Source organism: Protopterus annectens, chromosome 15.part0 (assembly GCF_019279795.1).
Source record: "Protopterus annectens isolate FY-2018-M chromosome 15.part0, PAN1.0, whole genome shotgun sequence".
In the NCBI taxonomy this organism is placed as follows: domain Eukaryota; kingdom Metazoa; phylum Chordata; order Ceratodontiformes; family Protopteridae; genus Protopterus; species Protopterus annectens.
This window is the reverse complement of record NC_056749.1, coordinates 133,802,391-133,820,385: the sequence shown is the minus strand read 5'-3', so window position 1 is coordinate 133,820,385 and position 17,995 is coordinate 133,802,391. Positions and strand designations below refer to the sequence as shown.

Below are 17,995 nucleotides of genomic sequence, written 5' to 3'. Positions count from 1 at the left end.
AAATTTGTTGAGAAAGCACTGACAGGCCAACTAATTTCCAGGCCAAGAGCAGGCAAAAGGGAAAAGTAACAGTTCCTGGCAAAGAGGTCAAGTCCATCCATCATGGTGCCGTTTTTTGACAGGATTCCTACATAAAGTTACATTTTCCTGAAAGGAAAGAGACAATGCATTACGTCTGCTCTTCAATCATATTCAACATTCGAACTCTATCCACTACTCCCTTTTCTCCTCATTCTTTTTCCACCTATTCCATTAGCACACGATTGCCTCCACAGATATCATCTTAACCTCCCGAATGATACAGTCCACGTCTGCACAGCCTTCTTTCTGAAGGCATCATTTTGGATATTTGGGAAACAGATGGTCCATATAACCTGCCAACTGTGCCCCCTCCTTCACCTTACTTTTGTTCAGAACTACCTGTTCAGATCTGCATAAAACAATTTTATCAACTCAGTTATTATGTGATAGTGATTACTTTTGTTACTACCAGTCATTGCCTTGGACTTAAAGTAGTTTCTTATTAAAATAACACAATATTTGTTCATCTTATATTGTGTTTACAGTCTGTCTGTCTCTGTCTGTCTCTGTCTGTCTGTCTCTGTCTGTCTGTCTCTGTCTGTCTGTCTCTGTCTGTCTGTCTCTGTCTGTCTGTCTCTGTCTGTCTGTCTCTGTCTGTCTGTCTCTGTCTGTCTGTCTCTCTCTCTCTCTCTCTCTCTCTCCCTCTCTCTCCCTCTCCCTCTCCCTCTCTCTCCCTCTCCCTCTCCCTCTCTGTCTCTCTCTCTCTCTCTCTCCCTCTGTCCATTTATTACAGGCCTTACTGAGCACTTCTAATTGTTATAAGTATTTAAATTTTTTCTCCTCACTTGCAAGGGTTCCCACTATGCACTTTACTCTATATACGTATTTAATTTTAACTGTCGGCTAAATACTACATAATATATCTGGATTGTTCTGCAAACAACCTGTAGCATGACCAGTCAAGTTATCTGACCAATAGAGAAGTTGCATCCACATTTGCCACCTGTACTACTAGATTTTCTATCACATAGTATTATGTCATTCAATCGAAATCCCAAGAAACTACCACTAGAGCTTTGGCACAAATAAATCCAAGTATAAATACGAACACACCGAAACCAAAGCAAGTATCCAGGAAGGCAACAGGATAAAAAGTTAAGTAAAAAAATCCAAGTTTTATTAGACCAAAAGAAACGTAAGCACTTTCACGGCAATATAAATCCGCTTCATCAGAAGTCTGATGAAGCGGATTTATATTGCCGTGAAAGCGCTTACATTTCTTTTGGTCTAATAAAACTTGGATTTTTTTTACTTAACTTTTTATCCTGTTGCCTTCCTGGATACTTGCTTTGGTTTGGGTGTGTTTGTATTACTATTATGTCATGTAGAAACTACTCTAGATTTTACCAACCACCAGCTATTGCTAGATCAGCATATGATCTGTGAGGTGTAAATATCTTCATACCTCTGCACAAAGAAATGTACATATGAACTTATCCAGAAATTACACCCCAACCTCCCAGAGGAACAACAAAGCAGTCTCAACCAAAACAAACACACCTCTATCTACCTCAAACTGCATACTATAAGGTCACATACTTCAGGGAGTCAGAAAGCTGCAGACCATAAACTTTCCACTTCCACTAAATCTGCATGTACAAATGGTAATGCCTTAGCAATTGGTGACCTCATCATTAGGCACAGAGATTCTACACTGAACAAGCTGGATAAAAAAACAAAAAGAGTGACTAATAGAGGTCTTTCTGGGCCCAGGATCTATGACTTTAAGGGGGCTCTTAAACCTCATATACCAAGAATTACTTAGGACATTTAACCTAGGGAACATGAAGAAAGACATAATGGATTTCACTATACATGTGGTTCACGCAGATAAGACTCTGGTCCTGGGTGAGGAATCCTACTTTCACCTTAATCATGCCCAGATTCAAGAAAATGATTATTAACCTTAACAACTGATTAAATAAATGGTATCATTTGGTGTGTGAAGGGTAGGAAGTTCAGTTATGTGTCAGCTTGGGACAAAGTGACTTAAAGACCACCTTACATTAAAGGCTATATATTGCACCTTTTGTGCATCTGAAAAGAATGCAGAAAATTACAGATCCTGACCATTAACAATATATCCCTAAGAGATGACCTAGTTGTTTGGGATTCAGGAACTTATGTGGACAGTGACCCAACTTTTGACCAATATGTGTCCATTGCTGTAAGAAAGTCCTTTTACATTAAACAGCTTACAAACAAAAGGATTGTGTCTAGAGCTAGAGATGTCATTGTCCCCTTTGCTAAGTCTACATTAGGCCAGTCATTGAATATAATGCCCCCTTTGGCATGTATTGTCCAGACAAATACAAAAACTGGAATGCCCACAGAGATATCTTACTGAAAGGATACAAGGCCTAAACAACTTCTCCTTCATGGACTGACTCAAAGCTCTGTCACTATACTAGGTGTCGCTCGTCTGGTCAGGATAAAACAGACTAACATTTGTGGATTTTGTTCAAGCAGCTTTATTATATACAAACACATCAGGATTGACGCTTAATAACTTTAACTTAGATAAACTTATAAACAAACTAGCTATCACACTCATACATGCACACTCTCTGACTGCACTCTCAAAAAGGCACTGAAGCTAGCACATGCTTGCTATTTATATGTATGTGCTGTCCTTGGAAATGCTTCTTAAAGGTACAACACACACACTATTCTACACTAGGTATCCTACAGAGTGCTAAGAGGTGACCTATGTCTGGCATTCAAGGCATCCTCCTACCCAATACTGCACATCAGCAAGTCACATGGTGTCAGAAATACTCAGTCTAGGGATCTAAACCTCTTTTGCAACATCAGCAGAATGGGTTGGAGGGGAAAGGGTACTGCTGCTCTAGAACAGGCTCCCCATTCACAGAAAACCAGTTCATCCTATCCATATTCAAACACAAATTGGATCCATTGATGGGAAACAGAAAATTTTCTCCAAGAATGCAGACTGTACTACGAATGAACAGAGGCAGTTCTGAAATGCACTATCTCATGCATTAGTCCCCTAAAATTATTTATGGTATGATCCCATTTATTCTCATTAGTGGTAATATATAATTTTCAACCATAGGATAGGCAAGGCCAATCTACAACCAAATGGGATAGGTTATTTCAAACAAAAAAGAGAAACTGGCTAGGGTAAAAATGGCCCTGAAGAGCAGCTAGTCTAGTATTTACCTATGAACTTATATTAAGGTTGCTCTACTCACAATGCCAGAAGACTTCATAAGTTAAAAAATCTTAAGGCACTCCTGAAAACAAATGCCTCATTATCTGTGTGGTAACAGAGACCTTTTGTTAATGTAAAGATAACTCTTGCTCTCTTTCTTCCCAAATAAATTCCTTCAATTCTTTATTAGGTAATTATGGTTCACAGCTTTTCCTCTGGTAGATAAAAATATACCTGACTTATACACAATATTAAAGGGACTGAAACATTTTTACTGTTTGTACCTCACGATTCATATCCATAGTCTACAGCTTCCATCTACTCAGTTTTCTATGATCTTTTGTTTAGTCTCTTTCCACATATCGTTAGTTTCATTAATATTAATAGAGTCTGTTTTAATCCATACATCTAAATACTTCATCTTATCATGTTTTCATAAATATGGGTATTGCTGAACAAATTCAAGTGCGAGAACATATTTTACAGCTATAGTCTTTATTTTATCTTCATTTTATTTTATAACCTGAAAAAAAACTTGAAACTGTCTCACTGTCCAATAACACTAAACTATCATTTTCTGGATTTTTTCAAATATAAAATAATAAGCCATGTCACACAGACAAACCAATCAGTAAAAATGACAAGAAAAATCTAGCCAAGCTAGATTTTCCACTCTGATTCCTTAAAACCTCTTCTATTAGAGGTAACATGGGATATATGAAAATGACCCCTTAAGGACATCAGGTGTTTCAGCTATATGGCAGTTCTGAATGCCCATGATGATGTCCTTTTTAAGTCTGTTATGGACAAATTCAGGCCAATAAAGCCAGACCCTACTAGCAGTGGACACGTATGTTTCCCCCTTATGGCTTCATCAGCACAGCATACGTTGACGGTTTGAAATATAAAATATAATCTCAAATAAGGCTATTTTTTTCTCAAGTACCGTACTAGTTAGACCTTGAATTTTTAAGTCTCTTATTTTCTTTCCCAATTGCCTGGTTTTTCTGTTAAAACACAGCTGTCAAAGGGGTACCTTTCCAACCTTTAAAAGATGGTACTGCATTAGATATTGGGATCGGCTAGCTGCGTTGCCCCCAACACTGCGCATGAGGCAGTTGCCCCCTAGCCCTGATGTAGCTATGCTACTGCCTGTAGGTCTCTGAAATGATGTCATCCATCTATGGACAAGTCTAGGACAGGAAGAAAAGTGAGGGGAACCAAGCCTTCACACCAGTGGGTCAGGAAGGAGCATTTGAAGTTTAATGCACAGAATGCTACATAAATAAACCTAAAGCAGACTAACGGGTGACATTAAAAAACAGATGAGAAAGACCTCTGCTGACAGCTGCAGCAGCAGAACTGAGAAAGCTGTACTCAAAGTCACTAACATGCAAAACTACATTCTTAGTGTAACAGACTCCAGAAACACTCCAGTACAGATCCTGCAGATAGGCCTTAGCTGAAATACTGAATTAAGCTGAATGGCAATTGGAGGACAATGGGTGTGAGATGTTAGGGGGAACTACATTTTTATCAACTCAGGACAGATGAGCAAAGAATGACATGATATGGGCGTACCAGTCACTTAGGGGTCAATGTGATGGGCTGCAACTAGAAAGTAAAGACACAGGAGGAAGGCAGAGAAGAACATTTCTCTGCAGGTAGTATAATGTGTTGTCTCACACACTCATCGGTTTTAAAGCCACTAGCTAAAATGCAGTAGAATTGTGCATTACTTAAATTAATAACATGAGGTTCAGACATACTATAGACTTTTAAAATGTCATATGATCAAAACAATCCTACAAATACTCCACAACTAAGATGTGAAATTCACTTAAAACAGAGGATTCAAGCCATCATATGGTTATGTGTAATTATAAAAAGACACTCCAGGTTGGCAGTTACTGTCATCTAGCTCACTTGACATACTGTTTTAAGTCCCTGTGCTACATCTCATAGCATATCATGTAAAATCTGAAAAAATTAGCATCAGTAGGAGGCATTATACGGACTACAATCAAAAGCAATTTAAATGCTAAATCAGTTATTAAAAATACATTACTACTAAAGACTATATTTTTATGATGAACCCTTCATATTTTAATTTTTAGATATACAGGAAAAAGTATGGGAAATTACAGACACCAGATTTGACTTTTTATAAGAGTACTTACCCCATAAGGCAGCACACAGGACCTCTGAGTTAAATTTCTTTTTATATTTGCGGATTTCTGGAGAATCACTCTGAGGTCGTATATTTGTTGGATTGACATTCACGACTGAACCCTTCCTGGCATTGCGTCTCTGAAAAGGTTCACATTTTATATTCCCAACTAAAAGAAAGAAAACAATATTCTAAACAGGAAAATGACATATATACGTGTAGAAGATATCAGTACACAAAATGGACTCTCGAATTTACACAGACAGAATACACCCACACACGTGGCGCTAACAAACACTGGCTCTCACAATAGTGAAACGACTTTGTTACAATCTGCTAAATCATATAACCACCACTTCCAGAAACAGCAACAAGCTGCTCCTGGAATAGATACTTGTGATACACACATATACACACACACACACACACACATATATACACACACCACATTTAAATTAAATGAGATCCTATGAAAAAGTGGTTGAGTCAAGTCAGTGATGAGAAGTCATCAGTCTCCCACTTTCTTTGAACAGAAAAACAATCCTAAGGTAAAGAGATTTTCATTATCTAGCCTTTTGCTCTCCTTGTCTGCCAACCATCGCCCCCCCTTACAATTATTCTTGAGCCCATCTGTTCGTTTGCCACTGGGGAGTTCAAAACAAGGAGGTAGATAAGCATGAGCAAACTGGAGGAGGCCAACATCAAGATAGCCATGGAAGTGTTGTATGTCCTTGCCTGTATCTACTGCTGCAATATAGCATTTATGTTTTAAGTCCTAGCCCTATTGTAGTTGCAGATGCAGGTACTCAGAGATCCTGCAATGCCCTTCCCTAGTATGTGTATGTTCCTACTCACATGCTTCAGTAAGGGCTTCTGCACCAAGCCCACCTGTCCAGTCCATGGCTCATCTTTGGTGCCTACAGATATCCACCAGCATGGTGGCAAGCTGCAAACAATGTCATCAATAACATCTATTTTAAGTCCTAACCCTACTGCAGAGGGTGATGTGAGTACTCAGTACCAACAGGTCCTACAATGCCCTGCATTTCCTACTTGCACAACTCAGTAAGGACTTCTGCTATTGGCTTGGTGGCAACAAAGCCACATCTCCAGTTCATGGTTCATCTCTTGTGTCTAAATCCTGACGTCACAAGATGGGTTGCCAACTGGCTCACTGACAGAACCCACACTGTAAAAGTTGCAGACTCCAAATCTGACCTCAAGGCAGTGGCAAGTGGAGTGCCACAGGATTCCATCCTGGAACCTCTCCTGTTTAGTATCTACTTCTCTGAAGTACAGGCTAACACAAAAGGCCTCTGGCTAACGAAGTTCACAGATGACTGCAAACTAGGAGCCATAGTCAAGTCCCCAAATGATGTGGACATCCTACAGAAGGGCCTCACTGAGACAGATGCCTGGTGTCAGAGCCATGGCCTCAAGCTCAATGCCAAAAAGTACAGTGTCATCCCCTTTGGTAAAAACGCTGTACCCATGAACTATCACATAGGCAGCAAACTACTTAACACCGAATGCGTGATAAGAGACCTTGGGACCCAGGTGGACAGTAGTCTCTCCTTTGACAGTCACATCACCACAGTAGTCAGGAAGTCCTTCTATGTGACACACCTCATCATAAAAGTGTTCTCATCCAGGAAAAAAAGAGGTCATTGTTCTCCTCTACTCATCACTCAGACCCATTATAGAGTACAACGCCCCTTTTGGAATATACCTCACAAGACATCTTGCAGCAGCTGGAAACGCTCCAGAAGTACCTCACAAAGAGGATTACAGGCCTCAAACAAATGCACTACACTGACCGCCTCAAAAATCTCCAGCATTACTCTGTAGTATATCGCCTACTCAGAGGTGATCTCTGCCTAGCATATAAAGCTATGTCAAACCCAGGGCTGTTGGACATGCTACACCTAAAAAAGTCCCAATCCCTCCAAGTTACACGCTCTAGGGACCTACACCTTGTCACCACAATAAACAGGACATGCTGGAGGGATAGATTCCTGTCCCAGAGACTTCCTATACTCTGGAACAAGCTACCCATCTATGTCAAGCAAAGTTCTTCATTAGCACTCTTCAAGAAAAATCTTGATGAGTGGATGGGAAACAGGAAATACACCTCGGGGATCACTTCTGTGTCTCTGCTGGACAGTGGCACAGGAAAATAACTTTCTTGGGTGGCGTAAACTATGGTACCTTGCTGGCTAGGCTTACGTAGGCCCTTGGGTCGATAGCCTAGTACCTACCTATGAACCTATGAAACCTATGAACCAGCATGGTGGCAAGCTGCCAACAGTGTCATCATTCTTTCCTCTTCCAGTACGGTTGGCTGGTTTTGGCCACTCACTTCCATCTTACATCACCCAACTCCAGCAATGTCCTGACTTGTTATTTGAACTTGGGCTATCTGAGTCAAAGGGCTGTATCCCTCCATGCCACAGAGATGGGCTGGACACTGAAGGGATCTTATATGCAGGGATACCTCATGTCTCAATGTTTGTATGGTTACCACTAACTGGCAAATATTGATCCATCTACCATAAGAATTCTATCTAGTTATCACATGATGGTTGTATTTTAGAGGTACAGTTATGGCCCTTATACATACCACAAGCAGAAAGCAACAATTCAAAGGGGAAATGGATGATGACGAAATAAGTAAAGAGTGTGACTCTGGATGAAGATCCTAAAGGAGACTCGTGACAGTCATACAGAATACATTATTCATAAAGAAGCAACAAGTGCAAGAAGAAATAAACCACCCTGGGAATGGATAAAGGAGGTTCTGACGACAGGGATGACTGCAATTAGGAGTACAAGGAATAGGCATGGAGGGGGTGCAAATTACTGAAGGAAGCTGGCAAAAGAACCATTTTTTGGAACAAATAATTACAGAGGGAAAAGTAGCAAAATGGGAAGATGCCAAGAAGACATTTGGGCTGCAGGCTAGTGATTGCCTTCCCTATCAGAGACTGAGATGAGTACAGGAAAGAGAAAGGGATAGGGGAATCTTAAATGAAAGACTTGCACTGCTTGAGTTTTTAGTTGAATCTAGAAGAGAAGCTGCTGTTAAAAAAAGGGATAATTAGTAGGGTATACAATACACTCCATGACAACTTTGGGATTCAATCAAAGGAGGCCAGAAAAGACTGGGAGGAGAGATTAGATAAGTAATGCATAAAGGAACAATGGGAGTACACATGCATGACTCCCAAATATGCTACAAAATCTAAAAGATTTACGAGTTTCGTCTGGAAGTGTTTGCATAGGTACTTTTACACACCAAGCAGAATTTTTCCTCAGGATAATGGCAAATGCTGGAGATGTAATACGGAAGAAACAGATACCTGGGAGCATATGTTCTCAGGCTGTAATGAGTCTACAGACTTGAAAAATTCCCTGCAGAGTATTCTGTCAGGAATACTGGGTGATCAAATGAGTGTAACTAAGGACTTTTTTTTAAGCTGAAATAAAAGTCTAAGTCAACCATACATGAAGTAGTGAATATTTTAACAGAGCTAAAAGAAGAGTAAGTTACATATAAAAAATGGAAATTGTGTAAACAATGCATGCCGAAAAATGTTTTGGGGGAGGTATGAGGTTAAAGAGAAAGCAGGAATTAACAATTTATCTAATGTTGGTTTGATTATATCGTGTATATTGTTTGTAAATGTGAACATTTTAATATGCTTCGATTACTTTTATATAAATGTAAGTTTGCCTATATCACAAGTGATAATTCAATAAAGGTGTTTAATAAACATATGCAGGCAGTTCACTAACTACTACTTTCCTACAAATTCAGATAAAAGAATTGATGGTGTTATCCACTGCAAAAAGACAAAAAAATGTTCTCAATTAACTGTAAGATACCTCAACGCCCCTCACATAAATGTGCAATCTAGCTTCAAATATCTTTGTACAGGAGTGGATAATTAATCTTCACCTACTGCACTGAAATCTATGCGGGGATAAATAAAATAGGCTCCAACTAACCTACAAGGTGACAAATATGCTACCTCATGAAGCTAGGCTTGCCACAGCCAAATGCTGGGTAATACTTCTGCATGAACACTGATTATCCCCTTTGTCTAAGCATCTGCAGCCTGCCCTCTGAGATCTCACTGTGCAACAAATCTGCCTATGAGTTTGCAAATGAATGTCTGTAATACTCATCCAAAGAATGTAGATGCATTACTCCACAAAAAGATGAACAGAAAGCCTGTTCCCTGGCATACAGTCATACCGCTGTGACTGTGACAGAGATGACTGGCATTTAATTGGTGGCTGAGATGCAGAAGGGGGTTACTAATAGAGAGGAGTTAACAGGATGCTCTAGTTCACCTCTCAGGGAGGACAAGAAGGAAAAAAAAGTCCAGGGATGCATGCCATACAAGTTCCTAAGTGATTACTGGGAGACCTACAGAGTAATCTGTTCTAAGGTATAGCAAGGACATCTGTGGGCTTATATCACTTGCAAAATAAAGTGACCACCCTCTACTGCAACCAGAAGCATAGATAGTGCGGGGTGGGAGTGCTAATGGCCCTGGGTGCAGAGAGTTGCATGGGCATGACTGGCTATCCATCATCCTCAGACATTCTTTAGTGCAGTACCAGCTTTTAAAAAAAGTGCTGTGGTCTAAACTGTAGCAACTGTTTGCTATATTTGCACTACGTAGTTTGCTATAATTTAATACAGTAAGCTTTTTTTTTTTTTTTTTTAACTAAAATATGAGCACCACATGCTTCATGCAGTAAGGGTAAAAACTGTAGCAAATGTTTGTTACAGTTTAAATGGAATTTCATTCTTATTATTAGTTTTTAAAGTGTGGATGGAGGGTGAGGGGCAGGGCATAGAAACAGGACCCGAGTGGCTGGGGCGGTGGGGGAAGGGTGGCTCACCTTGCATTGCCAGTAGAAGACCTAGGGGGGATGGATCTAACTGCAATGTAGTGACTGGGTTATTAAAGTTCTTTTTTTTTTTTTGCTCTTCAGTGGAAGAGCTAGCTTGGGGGCTTGGTCGGGTAATGATCTGACTGTAATAACCTAATTATTTCAGTGAACTGCTTTTTTTAAATACTCTTGAGCGGAAGAGCTGGCTGTGTGTGTGTGTGTGTGGGTGTGTGTGTGTGGGTGTGTGTGTGTGTGTGTGTGTGTGTGTGTGTGTGTGTGTGTGTGTGTGTGTGTGTGTGTGTGTGTGGTTGTAATAACCAGATTGTTACAATGTAGTGATTGGGTTATTTCAGTGAAGTTTTTTTTTTTTTTTGCTCTTCACTTTAAGAAGTGAAGGGATGGGGCACTGGCTTGTTGAACTGGCCCAGGGTGATGATTGAGCTAGCTACACTTGTATATAACAACTACACTGCACTCCCCAGATGCTCTACAAGGCATGCAAGGGGAAACAGGGCTTGGCATCATAATATCTCATGATGTCTGCATTGACGACGACTGTGACATAACTGGCTCCCATCCAGAAGGGAGTGAATGGGCAGAGGCACAGTGACAGGTCTGATGTTCAGCAGGTTCAAAGTCCCAAAATATAAAATAAAAAAATAAGCGAATGAGGACTGTTCCCTAATACTGAAAAGTTAGAAGAAATGACCACAATGTCATAAAAACAAACTCAGTTTGTGTCAGTTGCCACCACCAGTACAATACAGACTCTCTATCTTAAAATCCTCTTTTAGATCAATTATGACCCGCAATGTTACAGAAAGAGTGCCTCAGTGGCAGTATGTCATTACTGCTCAGAACCAGCAACCAGTACCTCATTAGGGCAAAGTGTTTTCAGTATGTCATTACTGCTCAGAACCAGCATCAGTATCTCATTAGGGCAAAGTGTTTTCAGTACGTCGTCACTGTTCAGAACCAGCACCAGTATCTCATTAGGGCAAAGTGTTTTCAGTATGCCATTAATGCTCAGAACCAGCATCAGTATCTCATTAGGGCAAAGTGTTTTCAGTATGTCATTACTGCTCAGAACCAGCATCAGAATCTCATTAGGGCAAAGTGTTTTCAGTATGTCGTTACTGTTCAGAACCAGCACCAGAATCTCATTAGGGCAAAGCGTTTTCAGTATTTCATTACTGCTAAGAACCAGCATCAGAATCTCATTAGGGCAAAGTGTTTTCAGTATGTCATTACTGCTCAGAACCAGCACCAGTATTTCATTAGGGCAAAGTGTTTACTCGGCCTTTACCATCTCAAACATACTGCCAATTAACATAGGAAGTGCTGATCAGTCTGTTCCCTTCAGATAATTGCTTAACCAATGCCACACAAAAGTCAGTCTGTACTTGTTTTTCATATGAATTGTGATGCAGACATCTGGAATAATGCATTTTAAACACTGACTAAAACATAGAATATAGTTTTAAAATCAATGCCCAATGCCCATATCCGACATATTCAGCTGTGCTTGAATTTTTGACTCTGTCACCTTTGCTACATTAAATAACTAAATACAAGTGATTTTATATACAATATATCATAGCAGGGAGTATGCAATTCATAATTAACTCATGACGCTTGCTATGGTGTATTGCCATTATAAAATGGAATTATTAAAAGAGAATTCTTACATCTAAAATAATTACTTTGTAAGATACAGACTCCATTCCACTTCTGTACCTCTTATATGAAGCGAGTCAGTGGGGAGGGTTTAGTATCTCATTACAGTCATGCTGTTAAACTATGTCTTGCTGAAATAAGTTCAATCAAAGATGATGCTATGATCAGATTGAAAAAAAAAATGGTGCTCCCTTGCAACCCCATGGGGGTTTTGCTGCCACACTCCAAAATATACTAACTCTACAGCCAAAAAGCCAGTGAGAAAACAGAAAAGCCCAATAAACTTTGTATCACTGCTGGTGCACAAACAGAAAGAGGGCCAGTACTTTCTAACAGGCTAGTTGTAGATAAGAAAAATGTGGTTGATGAATTAAATCTTCATCCAGTTACATTCAAACATGGATAGGGAAGCCATGCATTTGTACAACCATATACAAGGTGACATCTGTGGTACACTGGTCTAATGCAGTAGCTGTCACTGTAAATCAGGTATTAAAGAAAAGACACAAAGTTCTCTAATGCAATGGCAGTCAATGTGTGGCCCACGAACTGCTGCTAGGTTACAAAATGTGTGTTAATGGTCCACGACCACTGTAGCACCGTGGACTGTTTTTCGATTTTATTTATTTTTTTAACAAACACAGCCTTTCTTTATTTAAATTAAAAAATTAGGAAAAAATGGCCTACAAAAGCTCCTTAGTGAAGGTTCACTCAACACTACTTTGTTTAGCTTTACTGAAATTCTTCCTTATTGGATTTCATAAAAAAGAAATGGAGAACAGGACTTTCAGCTTACTACTGACAGTCATCTTGACAGTTCAGCTGGTTCATTCACTATAAATTCAAAACGCCAGCACACAAAGTCAGGTTGCCAAATCCACATTATTAGTTCTTCAGTATACCGGTTTCAGAAGATGTGGATCATTAGGCTAGGTAGTTTGTTCGCTCCTGGCCTTAATGATCATTTCTATAGCCAATTAGAGTGAGGGACGGTGTATTTAAGATGAAGAATGGGTGTTTGTGTTCATAGCACTGATGAAGGCATAAATGCTGAAATCGGTATGCTTAAGAACTAATAAATTAAATTTGGAGATCTGACTTTGTGTTCTCGCCTTTTGTTTTGAATTTGTCCTTATTTTTTTGGGCTTGCACCACACCATACTTGTGTGGGATTGTTTGTTTTATATGATGTTTTTTTTCCCGCACTGTTGGTTGGTCAGCACTCCTTATTCCTTTTGCCTGTTTGGGCTGGAATTTATACTCTAGTGTTGTAAATACCACTTTTTTGGCCATCCTTCACTGTTTATATTGGTTTGACAGATGTATTGGGATGTAAAGAGTTCTTGTGCTTTTTGCACGGAAAACAGAAAATGGACATTGCAGTAAAGGAGGTTTGAGTGGCCTTGTTGCTATGAACAGTGTGGGATTGAATGCTACACCATCTACTGCTGGTTATAGAGAATGTACTTTGTTTAGGAGGTTCGAGGAATCCTGTTGCAACAAACGTTCTGGGAACTGAATGCCACGCTATCTATTGCTGGTTACAGAAGATCTTTTCTGGTTAGAACAGACTGAACAGTGTTTCTCTGGATAAGGATTAGACTTATTTTGGTTCTACATCAAGAGAAGGCAAGACAAATTTTCAACTGTTTATCTTGGGGAATTATTTGAACATTCCAAGGACAGTGTTTTTTTCACTCTGCAATCGTTGGTGGGACGATTGGTTGCAGAATCTTTTTATAAGAATAGTGACTGGTTGTTATGGCACTTTTGTCTGTCCCATCAGTGAGTTGCATCAGACTTACACTGTGTAACAGCAAGTATTGATTTCCTTTTTGTGATTATTATTTTATAAGTTTTGAAGGACAGAGTTTTTCATAAATTGTGGTCATTGTGGCCTTTGGTCACTCAACGTTTTGTATATTTTTTGTCAGCTAACTTTGGGTTTGAGAAACAGTTGGTGGTGTTATTTAACAGTGATGTTGTGTTAATACAGGAGTTTCTTTTTATAACCCTGCTGTACATTTGTGTTCATATGGATCTTGCTCAGCTTGTTAGGGGACTTTCAGCTGATAAAGTTGATCACCTAACATATGAATTTGGACCGGCACAAGCAAACACTAAATTGAAGTTAACCTCATGTGTAGATATTTTTAAACAGACTGCAACTGTTATGAAATAGCTGAGGGTTAATGTTTCACATCTGAGATTATTTAAAGCTTATCTTGCCAAGGGCATTACTCTTAGAGGGCTTCGGGTCCGTATTCAGCCACATGTTAAGGGCATGGATGATTTAGTCTCTCAAGAATGGCAGGAAGTCGTCTTTTGTTAATATATTGATTTCTTTTTGAGTGTAAAATTACCAGTCTAGTCACAACAGTTTCTGAATTATATGAGTTGGTTAACCTTTTGAACAGAAATCCCTGTATGAAGAGCAGTTGGTATTGTCTAAGGATTTGAGGTCAATTAGGATATGAGATCTTGTATGATTAGGAAATTTCAGAGGGACATCAAATATTACTCACAGGGTAAACCATTTAACACCCAAAAATAAGTGCAATTTTCTGATAATAAAATTCATTCATTGCTTACTGCCAAATGTAAAAGAAAGACATCCATATTAAAATGACAAGATTACTTTTCTGAGAATTCTACTGAAGAATTTTCTTTGGCCACTGATACTGAAACAGTGACACCATCTGCTTCCCCAACAGCTTAAAAGAAAAGCACTGCTGTCCTTTTAGAAGAGTTAGAAGGCCTGTGCGTAAGCATCAACACCAGGGTTTCCACCTTAGAGGCACTGTTACAAATGATGGTTCCAAAGTAAATTTGAATCAGAATATACATAATATTTCAACTACACAATTGTCCACTGCTGAAATTGTGTTATTGAATAAAAGTTTAGGTTTCATATCTAGTTATTTAGTTCCTGCAGATGTTTTTGCACAGACTGTGTTATCCTTTTCTAAATTACTGAAACTTAGTTTTTTTTTTTTTTTTTTTTATCATCAGAAGTTGCATGGGGGTAGGAATAAGAGTGACTTTAAATTCAGTCTAACTTTGTGTCTCCCTCCAATAAAAACTGTTGCTATTTTTCAACAACAGATTTTAAAAGACTTACTTTCATGCATAATTCCAAAAAAATTAATAACTTATCAGTAACACAGTGGCAAGCTCTGAAAAATTTGAGCAACAACAAACAATTGGTTATTAATACAGCAAATAAAGGGGATGTGCTAGTAATCTGGGAAATGGATATGTACTTTCCTGAGGCTCATAGCCAATTGTGAGACCATCAGTTTTACCAAAAAATGTATTTAGATCCTACATTGGAATACAAGGAAGACATAGATAAATGCTTACAATTAGCCCTGGAGGAAGGAATTATTTCCAGAGAGATGGTACACCACTTAGCAGTTCCAGATCCAGTCAGACAATCATTTTATTTGTTGTCTAAAATTCATAAAAATCTTCAGCAACCCCCAGTTCACCTATAGTTTTGGGTAGAGGATCACTGACAGAACCTTTGTCTGCTTACTTGACCTGCTATCCTAAACTTTTATTGAAATTTGCACGTTCTCGTATGCAAAATACGACAGAATTCCTTATCATACAAGATATGCAGCTTGAGAAATGTTGGCTTTCAGCCCTTTATGCCAATATTCCTCATTGGGTAAGGGAATTTTGGTTAAACCAGGCATCTTTATATAGGCCTGGTTTTAACACATTCTTACTTTGTCTCATAGAGCATGTGTTAACTAAACATGTTTTATTTTGGCGATCAGTGTTATTTACAGCTAAAGAGTACAGCCATGAGGCATCTTTTGCCCCTATATATGCCGATCAACTTATGGGTTGAACTGAGGAGCAGATTATTTATGATAAAACCCATTATATTTACTTGGAATCCATGGATATTTGCTGGAGATATCTTGATGACTGCTGGCTGGTCTGGAGGTCATAATCTGTATATTCACATGAATCTGTGGATTATTTGAAGGAGAAAAAGTGGGGTATTCATTTCAGTTAACTTTCATTCCATGAATATTACTTTTTTAGATGTACAAGTATCTGTACAGAATGATGGTACTTTGCAGAGTACAGTTTTCAGGTAACATTCATAGTTCAGTACATTGCTGCAATCTTCTACTTGCCACCCACGACATATTATTATTAACATTCCTAAATCACAGTTTCTTAGACTCCGTAGGATATGTTCATCGGATCAGGAACTGTACGAGTATGAACAAAACCTTATTCATATGTTTTGCGAAAGGGGGTATAAATATCAAAATGTATGTTTTGCGAAAGGGGGTATAAATATCAAAATGTAATGAATGTTTTAACCTCTATTGGGAACATGGGTAGACCACAATTATTACAATATAGTGCTATAAGAACATTAGGACGCAGCAACTTAGACTGGTAACAAATTTTGGTAGCAACACACAATTTTTTACTAATTTAGTACAAAAACAATGGGACATTTTATTAACGGATGACAGATTAAGAAATTTGATAACTTCTAAATGCCTTTTTTCATATAGAAAGGAAAAACTATGGGGTGGGGGCTGCTTTAATTATAAGAAGACTACTTATAAGTTACCATCTATCAGTCAAATTATTACAGACGGCCAACCTCTGTTGGAATGTTGTCCTTGTGGACATTGCAGTTTTTGTAGATATGTTTAGGGAAACAATTTACTTCTAAAAATACATCACATGTTTTTGATATTACAATCTATGGAAACTGCAATAATGATTGGATCATATACTTTGCAACATGTACATGTTCCACATTATATGTAGGACAAACCTCTCGTCTTTTTAAAATGAGAATTTCTGAACATTTTAGTGATATTAAGTGTGCTCGAACCTCTAATGCTTTGCTTAAACACACCATTAAACATACTTCTGCTAGATTTTCTTTTATTATTGATAAAATTGGGTGGCATTCTATATTAAATAAAAAAGGGAAGATGCGGATTATTAGACTAGGTAGTTTGTTCGCTCCTGGCCTTAATGATCATTTATAATAGCCAATTAGAGTGAGGGGCGGTGATGAATAATGGGTGTTTGTGATCATAGCACTGATGAAGGCATAAATGCTGAAACCAGTATACTGAAGAACTAATAAAGCGGATTTGGACAGCTGACTTTGTGTGCTGGCCTTTTGTTTTGAATATGTCCTTAGTTTTTGGCCATTCACCACACTGTACTTGTGTATTATTGCTTCTTTTATCGTCCATTGTCATATTTGTCTTTCTCTTCAGGGGACTCTGCTCCGCTGTTTTACACTACTACCAGGAACCAGGCTGTGTCTTACACCTCCCTATTTTCATTTGGCGGTGATCAGGAGAAGACAGATACAGGAGCAGCAGCAGAACTAGTAGCAGTTTAACCTTTCCTGGGCCAGACAATACCCTCAGGACAGTGAGTAATAGCGGTCAACTGTCCATGATTTCCCCTCACATTTTTAGTTTATCCCTCCTAAAATATGTAGTTTGCTTACAAATCTTTGACACTGCAGTCACTAAATAACAAATATTTGAGTTTTGACTTCATATTCTTCAGAAAATGCATGATCTATATATATATACATATATATATATATATATATATATATATATATATATATATATGTATATATGTATAAAAATGCAGTTTAATTGCTAGTATTTATCAGCATCAGGTGTGAAGATCTGCCTCCATGTTAGTATTACTTCAACAAATCTATGTTGAGACTTCTTACTGTATGGTTTTGACTGGCTTTGTGAACATTAAGGAGGCATGGACTTATTTGCAAGTGGCTTTCAGACCATCTGCACTTGTTTTATTAACACATTTCTTACAGCAACTCAGCCTGTTACTATCTGGCATGTTTATTTTACCAACTGACCTCAAGTTATTTATAAGAACAGAACTTATTAACAATTTCTTTAATCACTAATTTTTTAGTCTGGCTGCTTCATTTTTACCATTGAATC

The 17,995-nt window shown here is 38.5% G+C and overlaps 1 protein-coding gene across 1 annotated transcript in view; it reads right to left on the bottom strand.

The window, feature by feature from the left end:
* NRK (Nik related kinase) overlaps positions 1-17,995 on the bottom strand; it is a 2,110,367-nt gene that overhangs the window by 162,393 nt on the left and 1,929,979 nt on the right. Inside the window, exon 24 of the mRNA XM_044057244.1 lies at positions 5,437-5,595. Coding sequence (XP_043913179.1) covers positions 5,437-5,595 — 159 coding nt within the window. The remainder of the gene's footprint in view (positions 1-5,436; positions 5,596-17,995) is intronic.